Source organism: Vanellus vanellus (assembly GCF_965231255.1).
Source record: "Vanellus vanellus genome assembly, chromosome: 1".
Taxonomy (NCBI): Eukaryota; Metazoa; Chordata; class Aves; order Charadriiformes; family Charadriidae; genus Vanellus; species Vanellus vanellus.
The window spans coordinates 14,259,608-14,271,898 of record NC_138905.1 but is presented as its reverse complement, the minus strand read 5'-3'; the positions used below and the strand labels follow the sequence as shown (position 1 = coordinate 14,271,898).

Genomic DNA, 12,291 nt, shown 5'->3' with positions numbered 1-12,291 from the left:
AGGCCGCAATAAGATCTCCCCGGAGCCTTCTCTTTTCCAGGCTGAACAGCCCCAGCTCTTTCAGCCTCTTCTCACAGGAGAGGTGCTCCAGCCCTTGGATCATCCTCATAGCCCTCCTCTGGACACACTCCAGCAGGTCCATGTCCTTCTTATGTTGGGGACTCCAGAGCTAGATGCAGTACTCCAGGTGGGGTCTCAGGAGAGTGGAGTAGAGGGGCAGAATCACCTCCTTTAACCTGCTGGCCACACTTCTTCTGATGCAGCCCAGGATATGGTTGGCCTTCTGGGCTGCGATCGCACACTGCTGGCTCATGTTGAGCTTCTCATCAATCAGCACCCCCAGGTCCTTCTTCTCAGGGCTGGTCTCCAGTCATTCCCTGCCGAGCCTGTATTTGTGCTTGGGATTGCCCCAACCTAGATGTAGGACCTTGCACTTGGCATATGTTTTGTTTGGGATCTATTAATTCACAGCATTTATATGTAGAATGGTGACTGTTACACTTTGCTTGGTGCAGATAAGATCCCATCTAGGATGTAGGATAAAAAAAATCAGACACACTTGCATGAAGACACTTTGGAGAGCCTTGCATGATTTCAGAACACCTCAATAGCATTGTTTATGAAGAAAGCATTTAAAAATAGGTCTTTCTAGGCCAGAAAAAGACTGATACAACATAGTAACAAGTGTTTATGTGTTTTTAAAAAAGGGGACAATGGTCACTGGTTTCTGTCAGCTATCAAAGAAAAGGATAAGGGATCAACTTTAATTATCAAAAAGATGCTATTTGAAAAACTTATTTTGAGGTTGAAGAACATAGAGAGGAACATTGAGGCATCTCTGTTGTTGAGCTTAAGAAAACATATATATCAGATATACCTAGAACAGATCAGTCTAAGTTCTTGTTAGAAGAGGAAGGTGCAATTGGTAAACTCTTAGTGTCTGATCTAGCCTTTCTTTTTCTTTGTTATGTACAGAAGCAGAAAAAAAATAAAGCTACAAAAAGTAGGAAAATATTAAGTGATTGTAATGTAACTTGCTTATTACAAAATGAACTGTGTTTCTGGAGCAGTGGGAAGGAGAAAGGGAAGTTCATTGTCAATGAAGCCATTGTCAGGGTTCTGACTGGGAATTGTGCCAACTTCTATTTCTGCCTTAATTGTATTCCTGATAAGTTAAAACTACCTATGTAGATAAATTAGATATAGCTTTACGCCTGTATTGATCAGGGCATAGATATGTTGTATTTTCAAGGTCACATTTTTCTTGCAGTTTTAGCTATTTGCAAAGTCATATGCCAAAAATAAATAAAATACCTATTGAATTACAGAAAGAGAAGAGAGCAATATTTTATTAAGAGCAGAGTGGGTACATTAACTTAGCAAGATGAAGCATCTGGTAACAGTTTAGGTAATAAAGGTCTCTTAAAAATGGTAGAAGGTGGAAGACTTGTTTCTAGCCTTTAAACCTGACACTGTTTTTACTTTCTCTGTAATGCAGTGTTCAGGAAGATTTAGCTGTCACATTCTAGTATGAAGTGTTTCCTAGTATGTTGTATGTTCGTCAGTGAAACTGCCTTCAAGTTCTTTTACAATGATGTTTATGTGTATTCCACTTAATTTTAAATTAATGCTGGATTGATGACTAAAACTTCATGGGGGCTAACTCAACAGAAGCATTTATTTTGATGATGTTCCAGTTGGAGAGAAAAAGAAGTAAAGCCCTCCAAGGAAAGCAGGCTTGAGGGCTGCTACAGAACAGGAAGCTTTTGTAAAAATGTGTATGATGTTGCATTTGTATACTTTTTTTATAAAGATGAGAAGTTAAATTGCAGTTGCAGATAATCATAGAATGGTTTAGGTTGGAGAGGACCTCAAAGATCATCTTGTTCCAACCACCCTGCCATGGGCAGGGACACCTCCCACTAGACCAGGTTGCTCAAAGCCCCATCCAGCCTGGCCTTGAACACTTTCACAGATGGGGGATCCACAACTTTCCCAGGCAATTTGTTCCAGTGCCTCACCACCCTTAGAGTGAAAAATTTCTTCCTAATACCTAATCTATATCTACACGTTTCCAGCTTGAAGCCGTTACCCCTCGTCCTATCAATACATGCCCTTATAAAAAGTCCCTCCCCAGCTTTCCTGTAGGCACCCTTTAGGTACTGGAAGGCCACTGTAAGGTCTTCCCAGAGCCTTCTCTTCTTCAGGCTGAACAACCCCAACTCTCAGCCTGTCCTCATAGGAGAGGTGCTCCATCCCTCTGATCATCTTTGTGGCCCTCTGGAATCGCTCCAACAGGTCCATGTCCTTCTTATATTGGAGGCCCCAGAGCTGGACGCAGTACTCCGGGTGGCATCTCACCAGAGCAGAGGGGCAGAATCACCTCCCTCAACCTGCTGGCCATGCTTCTTTTGACGTGGCCCAGGATACGGTTGGCCTTCTGGGCTATGAGTGTACACTGCTGGCTCATGTTGAGCTTCTCATCCACCAACACCCCCAAGTCCTTCTCCTCAGGGCTGTCCTCAATTCATTCTCCACCCAGCCTGTATTTATGCATGGGATTGTCCTGACCCACGTACAGAACCTTGCACCTTGTTGAACTTCATGAGGTTTGCACAGGCCCACCTCTCCAGCCTGTCCAGGTCCCTCTGGATAGCATCCCTTCCCTCCAGCGTGTCAACTGCTCCACACAGCTTGGTTTCTTTGGCAAACTTGCTGAGGGTGCACTCAACCCCAATATCCACGTGACCAACAGAGATGTTAAACAGCACCGGTGCCAGTACCAACCCCTGGTACATTACTGGTCGCCACTTGGACATCGAACTGTTGACCACAGCTCTTTGAGTGTGACCATTCAGCCAATTTCTTATCCACTGTGCGGTAATGTTTGATTCATAATACACATTTTGAAAAATATGTATGCTTTCCTTGAAGTCACAATTTTAAGGCAAGATAAAATCCTTTTTATTTTTTTCCAAGTGTAGAAACCTTGCATGGTTGTGTTAACTGCACTGCAGTCTGATTAAATGGAATGGATATACTAAGCACACGAGAATGCAGTTTTAGAATATATTCCATGCAGGTATGGTGAAAAAACATAGGCTGGATAATTTTAATATGCAGTTTTCATTGAAAATACTAATTCTGTAGGAAGCCAATGGTAGTTTGGTATTGTTTTTATCTAATATTTTCTAAGATGTGCCTGTATCCATGTAGTAGATATTAGATTAATGAAATGTAAATGCCTAATCTCTAATTGCTAAATCTTTAATGCACCATTCTACAGAGGTATTTATTCAACAGCTGTAAATACTTAAGGCAACAAAAGTTCTTCATGACATTGAGAAGAATATTTTGATTCACTTTAGTCATCCATTTAAAATGTTTACTGCACATATGAAAGTTTTAATGTTTTAAACTATTCCTCCCTCTTTGAGTACATGTACCAGCTGTACAGTGGTTTCTCGGTACTAATTAAGCTATTGCTTTTATCTTGCTTGTAAAAAAGAAAATAATAATGTTATGGTCTCTACATTAAACACACTGCATTCTCTTTTGTAGTAACTGATTTGTACCGAATAATATGGTATTGTTCAGTATTTTTTAGTTGTTTTATTGTTTGCTTGTTGCATTTTTTTTTTAGCATAGTATTCCTAAGATTATTTTCACCAAGTCAGTCTATTTTTTAAAAAAATATCACTATTGTGTTAATATTCTCACAACTTGCTCTTTCACTTCTGTATCAGGGTGATGCAACAAAGATGCCAGTTTCTGAGCGAATGGGGTAGAGTCCCTGCAGAGTGTAAAGAAAATTGAATCTTCGCTGTATTGGTCCTGAATCGTGGTGCCATCTTCATTGTTCACATTCTTTTTCAAGTTTGCTGCAAATGCCAGGGCTCTAACCAGAATATCTCTGGTTATACAGTTGTCAAAAATTAACAGCAATGACGGCATCTAAGATATTCAAGAAAAAAAAAAACATACTTAGTCAACAGCAGTAACTACATGTAACTAAATCTAACTTAAAAGAAATGGAAAAAAAATATCTGCAGCTGAGCCATCTGAAACAGAAACCCTATGAAATACCAGAACTCTATATGCTGTGAAAGCATGCCAGAAACTTGCACAGCACACACATTTCCTCTTCAGAAAAGACTGGCTTGTACATCACAGACTAATAAATGCTTTGTACATTCAGTCTCCAAAATGTGGCTGGCTGGAAAATTCCCATTTGGAAGAGAGGGTCTGCTTTCCTTCTCAATAATGTTGCTTTTGCCCTCTGCAGTGATCTCAATGTCTTTATGTTAGCACACCTGATAAATGAGAAAAGGTTACACTTTTAACAGAGAACTGACTGTTTAGCTACCCTACCCTTGTTTTAATAATGAAAAGCCGGTGGTATCTAGACTAGCTTTGCATGTGGCAGGTGGCTCAAAAATAAAAGCGACTGCATGTTTTAGGAAACTTACTTTGGGGAGGGGGAGGAGGATGCAGCACCCTGACTCTTTGTTTTGGTGTGAGGAAAGGGTATAACTGAAACAAACCTGTATGCCAAGGCCGGCAATAGCAAATGTCAGATAAAGTTTTCTACGAAGACATGAGTAAATGCACAGAGAAAGTTCACTTATAGGGCTCAGAGACAACAGTTTTATGGCTGCATTTCAGTAAAGAGGTGGGGATTTCAGTGGAATTTTGTCTTTTTAGGTACAGTGTGTTAGCTATAGAAACGGCTGTTGAGAAGGATCATTTACAGTACTGGTTGTATTTGATGTTTGCACCTGGTCTTCAATCTATATACTGACTGCATGTCTGGCAATGAGGTTTTGGGTTTGTTTTTGAAACTTATCAGGGTACCTTATATATATTACACACAAAAGTTTGTAGTACTACTTTGGTGGAAAGGGAAGGTGAGAACAGGCTTCTGTGAGTTGTCACTGATTATTTAGAATGGTACACAGGAAGTATGACCAACTGTCTTCAAGTGCAGGGGCCCTGTGACTCCCCCTCTGCAAGTACAGTATCTGTATTACACTGCACTCTGGAAGAAAGCTAGCCTGTGAAAGAACGTACACGTCTAGATACTGACTTTAACCAGGTACTGCCTAGAATTTTACTCTGGAGTTGCATATATACTTCTAATACATTAAAATTATTCTAATGCATGCACATATCTACACACATAGATATGTATAAATGCTAAAACTGTAATGAAACAGCAAGAACCTTACTTGAGCTCTGAGAAGATGTCTCGTCATGGCTGGGTTTGCAGATAAGTTCACAAGTACTTTCAAAACCTGAATCTGAAATGAGGAACATAGAAGTTCATTACAAGCTCCAAAACCAGTAAGTACAGCGGTAACAGGCATCAATAATTGACTCGGAGGAAAAGGTAGAATGGGTCAACTAACATCTTGAGTTGCACACTTCAGGAAAATACAGAGCTTATGGAGTCACTAGCACGTATGTACATTTGAGAAACAATACAGACATTTTAGAATCAAATTTAGTTTAACTTAAACATCAAAATAAGGCAAGATCTATAAACAACTCGTAGGCAAAATACAGAATATTTTTAAAATATACAGAGGATAGTTAAGTACTGTATTTAAAATGTGATCAGAAGCATATCGAAATACACCTCTGTACTCGCCTGGACCTTGTGCCACTAATCCTTTAACTAAACACTAGGAAAAGGCCAAATGCTGCTTATTGTACTTAAGTAAAATAGGTCTGCTAAGTTTGGTGGAAATTTGTGTTTTGGAAACTGTTTTTGGTCTGATAGAGCAACTGAATATGTTGATATTGATGGTACTGTGACATCTTGAATAAATGCTGAATTTGGTCCCCATTTGAAGCTTTTCTCTTTCAGTGTCACTAATTCACAAATAAGCACAATTTCCCATTGCAGTCATTAGGGTTGCAAGAGATGTAATAAGCATAAGTGAACAGAAATCCATAACTTAGGTTATCACTGCTTGGCATGTTTCCCTAGAGAGATTCATGCATCAGTGAAGCCCTTCACACGCAGATTCTCCTTTCTCTGTGATGCAGTAGCAATGTTTAGCAAGCAGAAGAGAATTCTGGAATTGCGATAGCAAAGGCATACGACAATAGCAGTGCATACGGCACTGCTTCGGTAGAGCTCTAGCCCAATGGTTCCACTACCAAGATTCCCTTCCTCCCCTCTTTCTGAATTTACAGATTTTACGCACTATCTGCTATCATTAATGAATATTTGATTTTCGAAGCACAGTCTAAACAATTTACAAAAACAGTAAAAATGAGGCAAGTAAAGCAGCTTCATAATTGGTTTGTAACAATACACTACCCCGTACCTGTGTCCTTTCAGTTCCTTCTGAAAGCAAACGAAGAAAGCACGGAATTGAGTTTATCATCTTATGGTGGTAGTCACTGGTAACAGACATATTTGTCAACAATCGGAGTCCAGCTAGCTGCAGATCAGAATTCAGGGGAGCTGACTCAATGTTCTTACAAACTTGCGTAATATACACCTGGGGAAAAAAGGAAGGAGATAAAAAGCGAGGATAGTTTTTGATATAACCAGATTTTCTATTTACAAATAGTATCAGTGGCCTACCCACAGTAGCGTAAGTACCTCTTGAACACTGCTGGCTGAATACTTAACCTGATCAAGGATGTTTGAAACAATCATAGAATTGTCTAGATTGGAAGGGACCTTGAAGATCATCAAGTCCAACCATCAACCTAACACTGCCAAAACCACCAGTAAACCATGTCCCACACCACATCTACCCATCTTTTAAATACCTCCAGGGATGGTGACCCACCACTTCCCTTGACAGTCTGTTCCAATGCTTAACAACCCTTTCAGTGAAGAACTTCTCCCTAATATCCAAGCTAAACCTCCCCTGGCATAACATGAGGCCATTTCCTCTTGTCCTATTTGGGAGAAGAGACCAACTCCCACCTCTCTACAACCTCCTTTCATGTAGTTATAGAGAGCGATAAGGTCTCCCCTCAGCCTCCTTTTCTCCAGGTGAAACAACCCCAGTTCCCTCAGCGGCTCCTCATAAGACTTATTCTCCAGACCCCTCACCAGCTTCATTGCCCTTCTGACTTTTTTTTTATTTTGAATATATTCAAACATTCTATTGGCATGATAGAAGCAGACATTACAGAGTTATGCTCACTAACCTTTCTGAAGCATAAATTGCTCTGAAAACCCAAATTGCTTTGACTCCATCTCAGAAACAAAACACTTGCTTTAAGAAGTTATTTAAAAAAATCAATTACAGCAACCAATGTCATCTTAAATGTTGAGAACAAGCTAAGGACAAGCCTTGGAATGAAATCCTTTCTTCCAACCATGTGGCCCATTCACATCAGGAACAGTGATGACAACTGACATTAACAACTACCTTTTACCAAATTTTCTTCTGGATGAAAGTATACAATGGATCTTGGAGTCCTAACTAAGAAAATAATTACTTTGCCTTTACTAAAAGAGTAGTTTTCTACCTAGATGCTTATATAAATATTTGCTGTTGGCAAGCACTACTTTAAAAGAAGTTGCTCAGTGCTAAAGATGCTGGAAACTACCACGTACAGTCAAACTGCTTTTTTATTAAGCTAATGAAAAAAATAGTAAAAAATCTTCAAATCTGCATCAGCTCACTGCTTGGACATGTCTTGATCTATTGATTAATCTCATGTCAAAAGTGGATGCTTTTTTGATGGCTGGTCCTTTCACATCCATAGCATCTACTATATTTAGAAGCAGGACTTTTCACTTTTACACACTATTCTTTTAAGATGAAAATATCACCCTGAAAAACTGGTGTCATACAAACCCAGGGGATCAATTACTGTTTTCTCCTCCCTTGTCTAAGGAGTCATGGTAAGTTCAGTCTGAATTCTATCCTATTAAACAACCACTACTGATGTTCTAGACATGTTTGGAAATCATCTTGCCTCACATAATTTTACTATAAACTTAGCAGCACAATCTCTGTTTAATAGCATTTGGTGAAAGCTGAACACAAACTGCCTAGTTTCCTGTCTTTTACAAAAAGGAAGTGCCAGTGATGCAGTACATTTTTAAGTTATACTTTTGACCTTGGGATGCACAGATCACCCAGATCTGCTGACTCGTATGTCACCAAAACATTTTGGCATCCTGGCTTGTATATGATAAACATGCTGAAAGCCCTGTACTACCTCCTGTGTCTCAATTAAAACTTTGATTTTTCCCTTTAAGAAACTTACCTGTATCTCTTCCTGATTTTTAGTATTCATACTCAAATTATTAAGTGCATTTAGTGCTTTTTCTTTAACTTTGGGAACACAATCTGAGAGCATTCCTCCAATAATAGAAAGGCCATCCAAATTTCGGATTATATCCTGAAATACAAAACAGATATTTAATAAGACTATTAAAAAATTAAATTAAATGCTGAAGGCTTTCCTGGAAGTTTCCATTTTAACACAAATGGAATGCAAAATGAAGACTTCCAGAACAGACTGCACTGTTTAAAGAGAGAGTGTTAGCAGATATTGTTTTATTGCTTCCACTGAAATTAAGCATAGTCCTTCTTAGGGCCAAAGTATTATTTGACATTATTTGACAATGCCACAGTACCTTTACTTCTAAGATCTGGCCTGCAAGGCATGCTTAAAGCATTTTAGATTTTCAAGAATAAAAGGTAATTATTGTATAATGAGTTTATAAAATATCTGAGCCAGGTCACAGTCCCTAAAAGTCCTGACTGAACAGAACAGAATTTCAAGATTCAGCTTGATATTATTACAAGTAGAAGTTCTAAAACTTTATCTTTCTTTCCAATTTCTAATCTTTCTCACTTAGACTCTAACCATTGTGGGGAAAAAAAAAATTACTGTTTTCAAGAAAATAAAAAATGGGCCAATGCGCCTTTAGATTCAGTTACATTCTGTTCTGAGAGATTTATATTAAGAAAACAGTTTTGAGAAGCCAGAATAGACAGCTGTCATATATACCATACAAAAAGGGAAAAAAAAAAACAAAACAAAACAAAACCCAAAAAAAGGGTGGGGTCATAGGTTAAACCTTTAGAAAGGCATGAAAGTCTCATCCAGCTCAAAGTTTTTCTGCATCATATTTCCAATTGATTTGAAAAGATGCAGATAGTTGGAAAGTTGCTGAGATGTAAATGGCATCCAACTTTGTAAAGATAAAAAATCAGTTTAAATTATCTCAGTAAATTTCAGATCTGATCCTGAAAGCATTTAACCCTTCTCCAGTTCAACCCTTTCGTTAACATTACAAAACTGTAAACAACAGAAGATATATTTACAGCCCTATTAAAGTCTGTACAGAGTTCTATATTTTAAGTTGTACAAACATTAAGCTTACATAAATTCTGTGAAGCTAGTGAATTATATTTCTTGGGCTAGCAGAAATTAAGGCATAGACACAAAATGCATTTTAGAACACAAGTTACCCTAGCTCTCAGTCCTGTGTCACTCTTCAGCAAAATGGCACCTCTCATCTTCCATACTGACTTGTATTGAAACACTGTTGTTTTCTGCAGAACAATACTTACTTGATTTACAGAGAAGGCAGCACTGTTGCTGAGAGTGATTAAAGCTTGCTCTTGAATTAATGGATCATCTGTGGCCTGCAGCAAATGAATAAGCTTCTGTAGGGCATCCGCATCCATGGTATGGGTTGATGCTGGAGGACTGTTGTCTGTCAGGGTTTAAAAATGAAATACTTGATACCAAGTTTGAGATATTTCACTTAGTTGCCACTTAACATTTTTTACAAAGCTGAGGTTTAGTTCTCAGTTGTAGGATGCTTTGTTCTAAGTTTGATTGTCCCCAACCATCATATTATAGCAAAAAGACTGTGTTTTACAACAGCCAGACTTCTGTCCTTTTTCCTGAGTCCCCTGACTACCTCTTTCCAAAGCAGAAAATAAAAGGAATACATAACGAGAGCTTGAGGTACGTTACTCTTCAGTTAACCAACAGCAAACCTCCCCTTCAAATGATTAGGAATATTCACTAACATGTTAATTTTTTTCTTTGTGTTCCCTGAAATATGGAAGCCTGTCTACACACTGTAAGAAAACAGAACTTCCGACTTGTGGACTACTACTTCCAGAAATTATGATAATGACATTTTACTAGTACCCTGAGGTCCTTTGACAATGAAACAGCCACAATGTTAAGAGCACTGCCGATCATGGCATCACTCAACCAACTGAGGAAGGCTGTTTCTGAGTCAGGACGATGTTATGGAGTACCTGGCTTTCATAAAAGGGTGACACAAATGCCATCAAAGACCATTTTCAGCCAGGTTGGAGGCAGAGCTATTAAGCTAGATGAATAGACTGGAGACCCAATTTATGACTACTGGACCAGTCAGAGATGACTCAAGATGACTTTTGAGAAGGTAACCAGTCTTTTATAATTCCACATATTTGCTGTCACCATCTCACCAGGCAAACACCACAGGATTCTTTGGGGGGAAAGGGGGGGAGGATGAGGTCAAAGTTAATTATGATAATCCAAGAGCTAGCTTGAAAAACAAAAATTGCTTTTTATCCTCATCTCATCCTCGTCTAAACACTTCGTTTAGCTTTGAATTATAGGGGAAACACGAATAACTTCAATAACAGAACAACAAATCAGCCCATTAAGTAAACGCACCGACTAGACGTTCACTTCAGGCGACTTTAAAAAAATAAATTAGGCTTTTCTAAAAGCCAAACACGCTCTGGAGTCCTCCAAAGCCGTCGCATGGCTACCAGAGGGCCGGTAAGCCGTACTGTGCACCCCTCACACAGGGCGCAGACCATCCCCCGGGGCCGCAGGCGGGCACAGCGCGGAGCTGCGCTCCAGGGGCGCGGGCAGCGGGACCCCCCCGGGGCCCGGGACCTCCCTCCCGGTCCCCGGGAACCCCCTCCTCCGCCTTCACCGGCCCCTCGGCCTGCAGCCCCGCGCCTCACCTGCCGGCGGGCCCTGGGAGGCCCTGGCCGCAGCCCGCCGCCTCCTCGCCGCCAGCCGCCACAGGCAGTAGCAGACGCCCGCCCCCAGCACGATAGCCGCCGCCGCCCTCCGCGGCTCCCCCATTTCCCTCGGCCGCTGCCGCGCCGACGGCCCGCGGAAGCCACCGCCCCATCCGGCGCGGCTCCGCTCCGGGCCCCCCCAGCCCTCCTGTCCCGCGGCTCTGCCCGTCCGAGGGACCCCCAGCGTGCCGCGCCGGCGGCTCCGGGTGGTGCAAGGGGGAACGAGAGATGTGTGTTTCCCTCAGCCTGCTGGGGTTCCCCCCCCCGTCTGAACCCCCGCACCACGCACCCAAACCGGCTCTCCTCCCGGAGGGCTGCTGCAGGGCAGCACCGGCTGCACCCGTCCCGGTACTGCTTAGGTCGGCGGTGCATGGGGCTGGGGCGGAGAGCCGCAACTTGTGCACCGGGAGGGCCGGCAGGGCTCTCTGGGACCACTCGGAGCAGGAGAGATAGACGCTCCTCTCTGCCCCTCAGAACAGGGAAACCTCGCCAGCTCTCCTTGCCCCGCCCGGTGGGGAGCAAGCCGGGGCGCGCAGCTGCCCGCGGGACAGGGACAGGGACCGGTTGCCCGTCGCAGCCGCCGGACGGTGCCGCGCAAGGCGGCCGCGGTGACCTCAGGGCGCCTCGGCCCGGGCAGCTCCAGGCCGCGGAGCCCGTTGCTACGCGACCACGGCCGCTGCTGGGCCCAGCGCCGCCATGGCGTCCCTCAGCACCCCCACCCCGAGCTTACTTAAGCCACCATAACCTCCTCAACGCCTACGAAGTCACGGCAGCAGACCCCGCCGCGACCACCTCCCTTCCCCGCCCGGGAGCCTCACACACACCCCCCCGGCGCCTGCAGCCCCGCTTTCTGCGCAGGCGCCGCCGCGGGCGGGCGGGAAAGGCCGTCCCGAGTGTGGCGGGCTGGGCCTGCGCAATGGCAGCCCCTGCGTCGCCCGGCGGGGGGAGGGAAGAAGCCCTCTCAGCAGCACCGGACCCTCCGCCGCCCGGACGGTGGGGCCGCAGACTCCCCTGGTAGTATCCGTGGGAGGGAGGCGATCCCCCTTCTCCCGGGGATCCCCCGTTACCCGTCCGCAGTGCCCCGGTACCGGCTGGTTGGGTCCCTCAGCGTTGGACAGGGTGTTTGAGACCCATAACGCTGCTCTGCTCTCGTGGGGTGCGTTCGAGCTCCGCTCCTGTTTAATAGCTTGCTTCAAGCCATGGGGAAAGCTTTAAAAATAGGAACAAGAGGGAACAAGGTAATCCTGCTTCTTAATCC

General features: G+C 43.0%; 2 protein-coding genes across 2 annotated transcripts in view; one reads left to right on the top strand and one right to left on the bottom strand.

Annotated features, from left to right (window-relative positions):
* Positions 1 to 3,094: 3,094 nt before the first annotated feature.
* On the bottom strand, positions 3,095 to 11,317 carry ARMC10 (armadillo repeat containing 10). The gene is made up of 6 exons (XM_082486278.1): positions 10,974 to 11,317; positions 9,564 to 9,709; positions 8,248 to 8,382; positions 6,336 to 6,512; positions 5,229 to 5,300; positions 3,095 to 3,954 (listed from the first exon to the last, which is right to left on the bottom strand). Exons 1-6 carry the CDS (start codon positions 11,095 to 11,097, stop codon positions 3,700 to 3,702), a joined length of 909 nt encoding a protein of 302 aa, XP_082342404.1. The 5' UTR covers positions 11,098 to 11,317; the 3' UTR covers positions 3,095 to 3,699.
* A 915-nt stretch (positions 11,318 to 12,232) lies between these two features.
* FBXL13 (F-box and leucine rich repeat protein 13) overlaps positions 12,233 to 12,291 on the top strand; it is a gene marked incomplete at both ends in the record, with an annotated part of 85,143 nt that continues 85,084 nt past the window's right edge. The window contains 1 exon segment of the mRNA XM_082496731.1: positions 12,233 to 12,271. Coding sequence (XP_082352857.1) covers positions 12,233 to 12,271 — 39 coding nt within the window.

Excerpts from the sequence above, each read along its gene's own strand:
- ARMC10 (XM_082486278.1), bottom strand. The coding sequence starts at position 11,097 with ATGGGGGAGCCGCGGAGGGCGGCGGCGGCTATCGTGCTGGGGGCGGGC. Across the intron at positions 9,710-10,973 it reads CTCCCAGGGCCCGCCGGCAG|ACAACAGTCCTCCAGCATCA; the intron begins GTGAGGCGCGGG and ends AAACCCTGACAG. Across the intron at positions 5,301-6,335 it reads AAGGAACTGAAAGGACACAG|ATTCAGGTTTTGAAAGTACT; the intron begins GTACGGGGTAGT and ends TCCTCATTTCAG.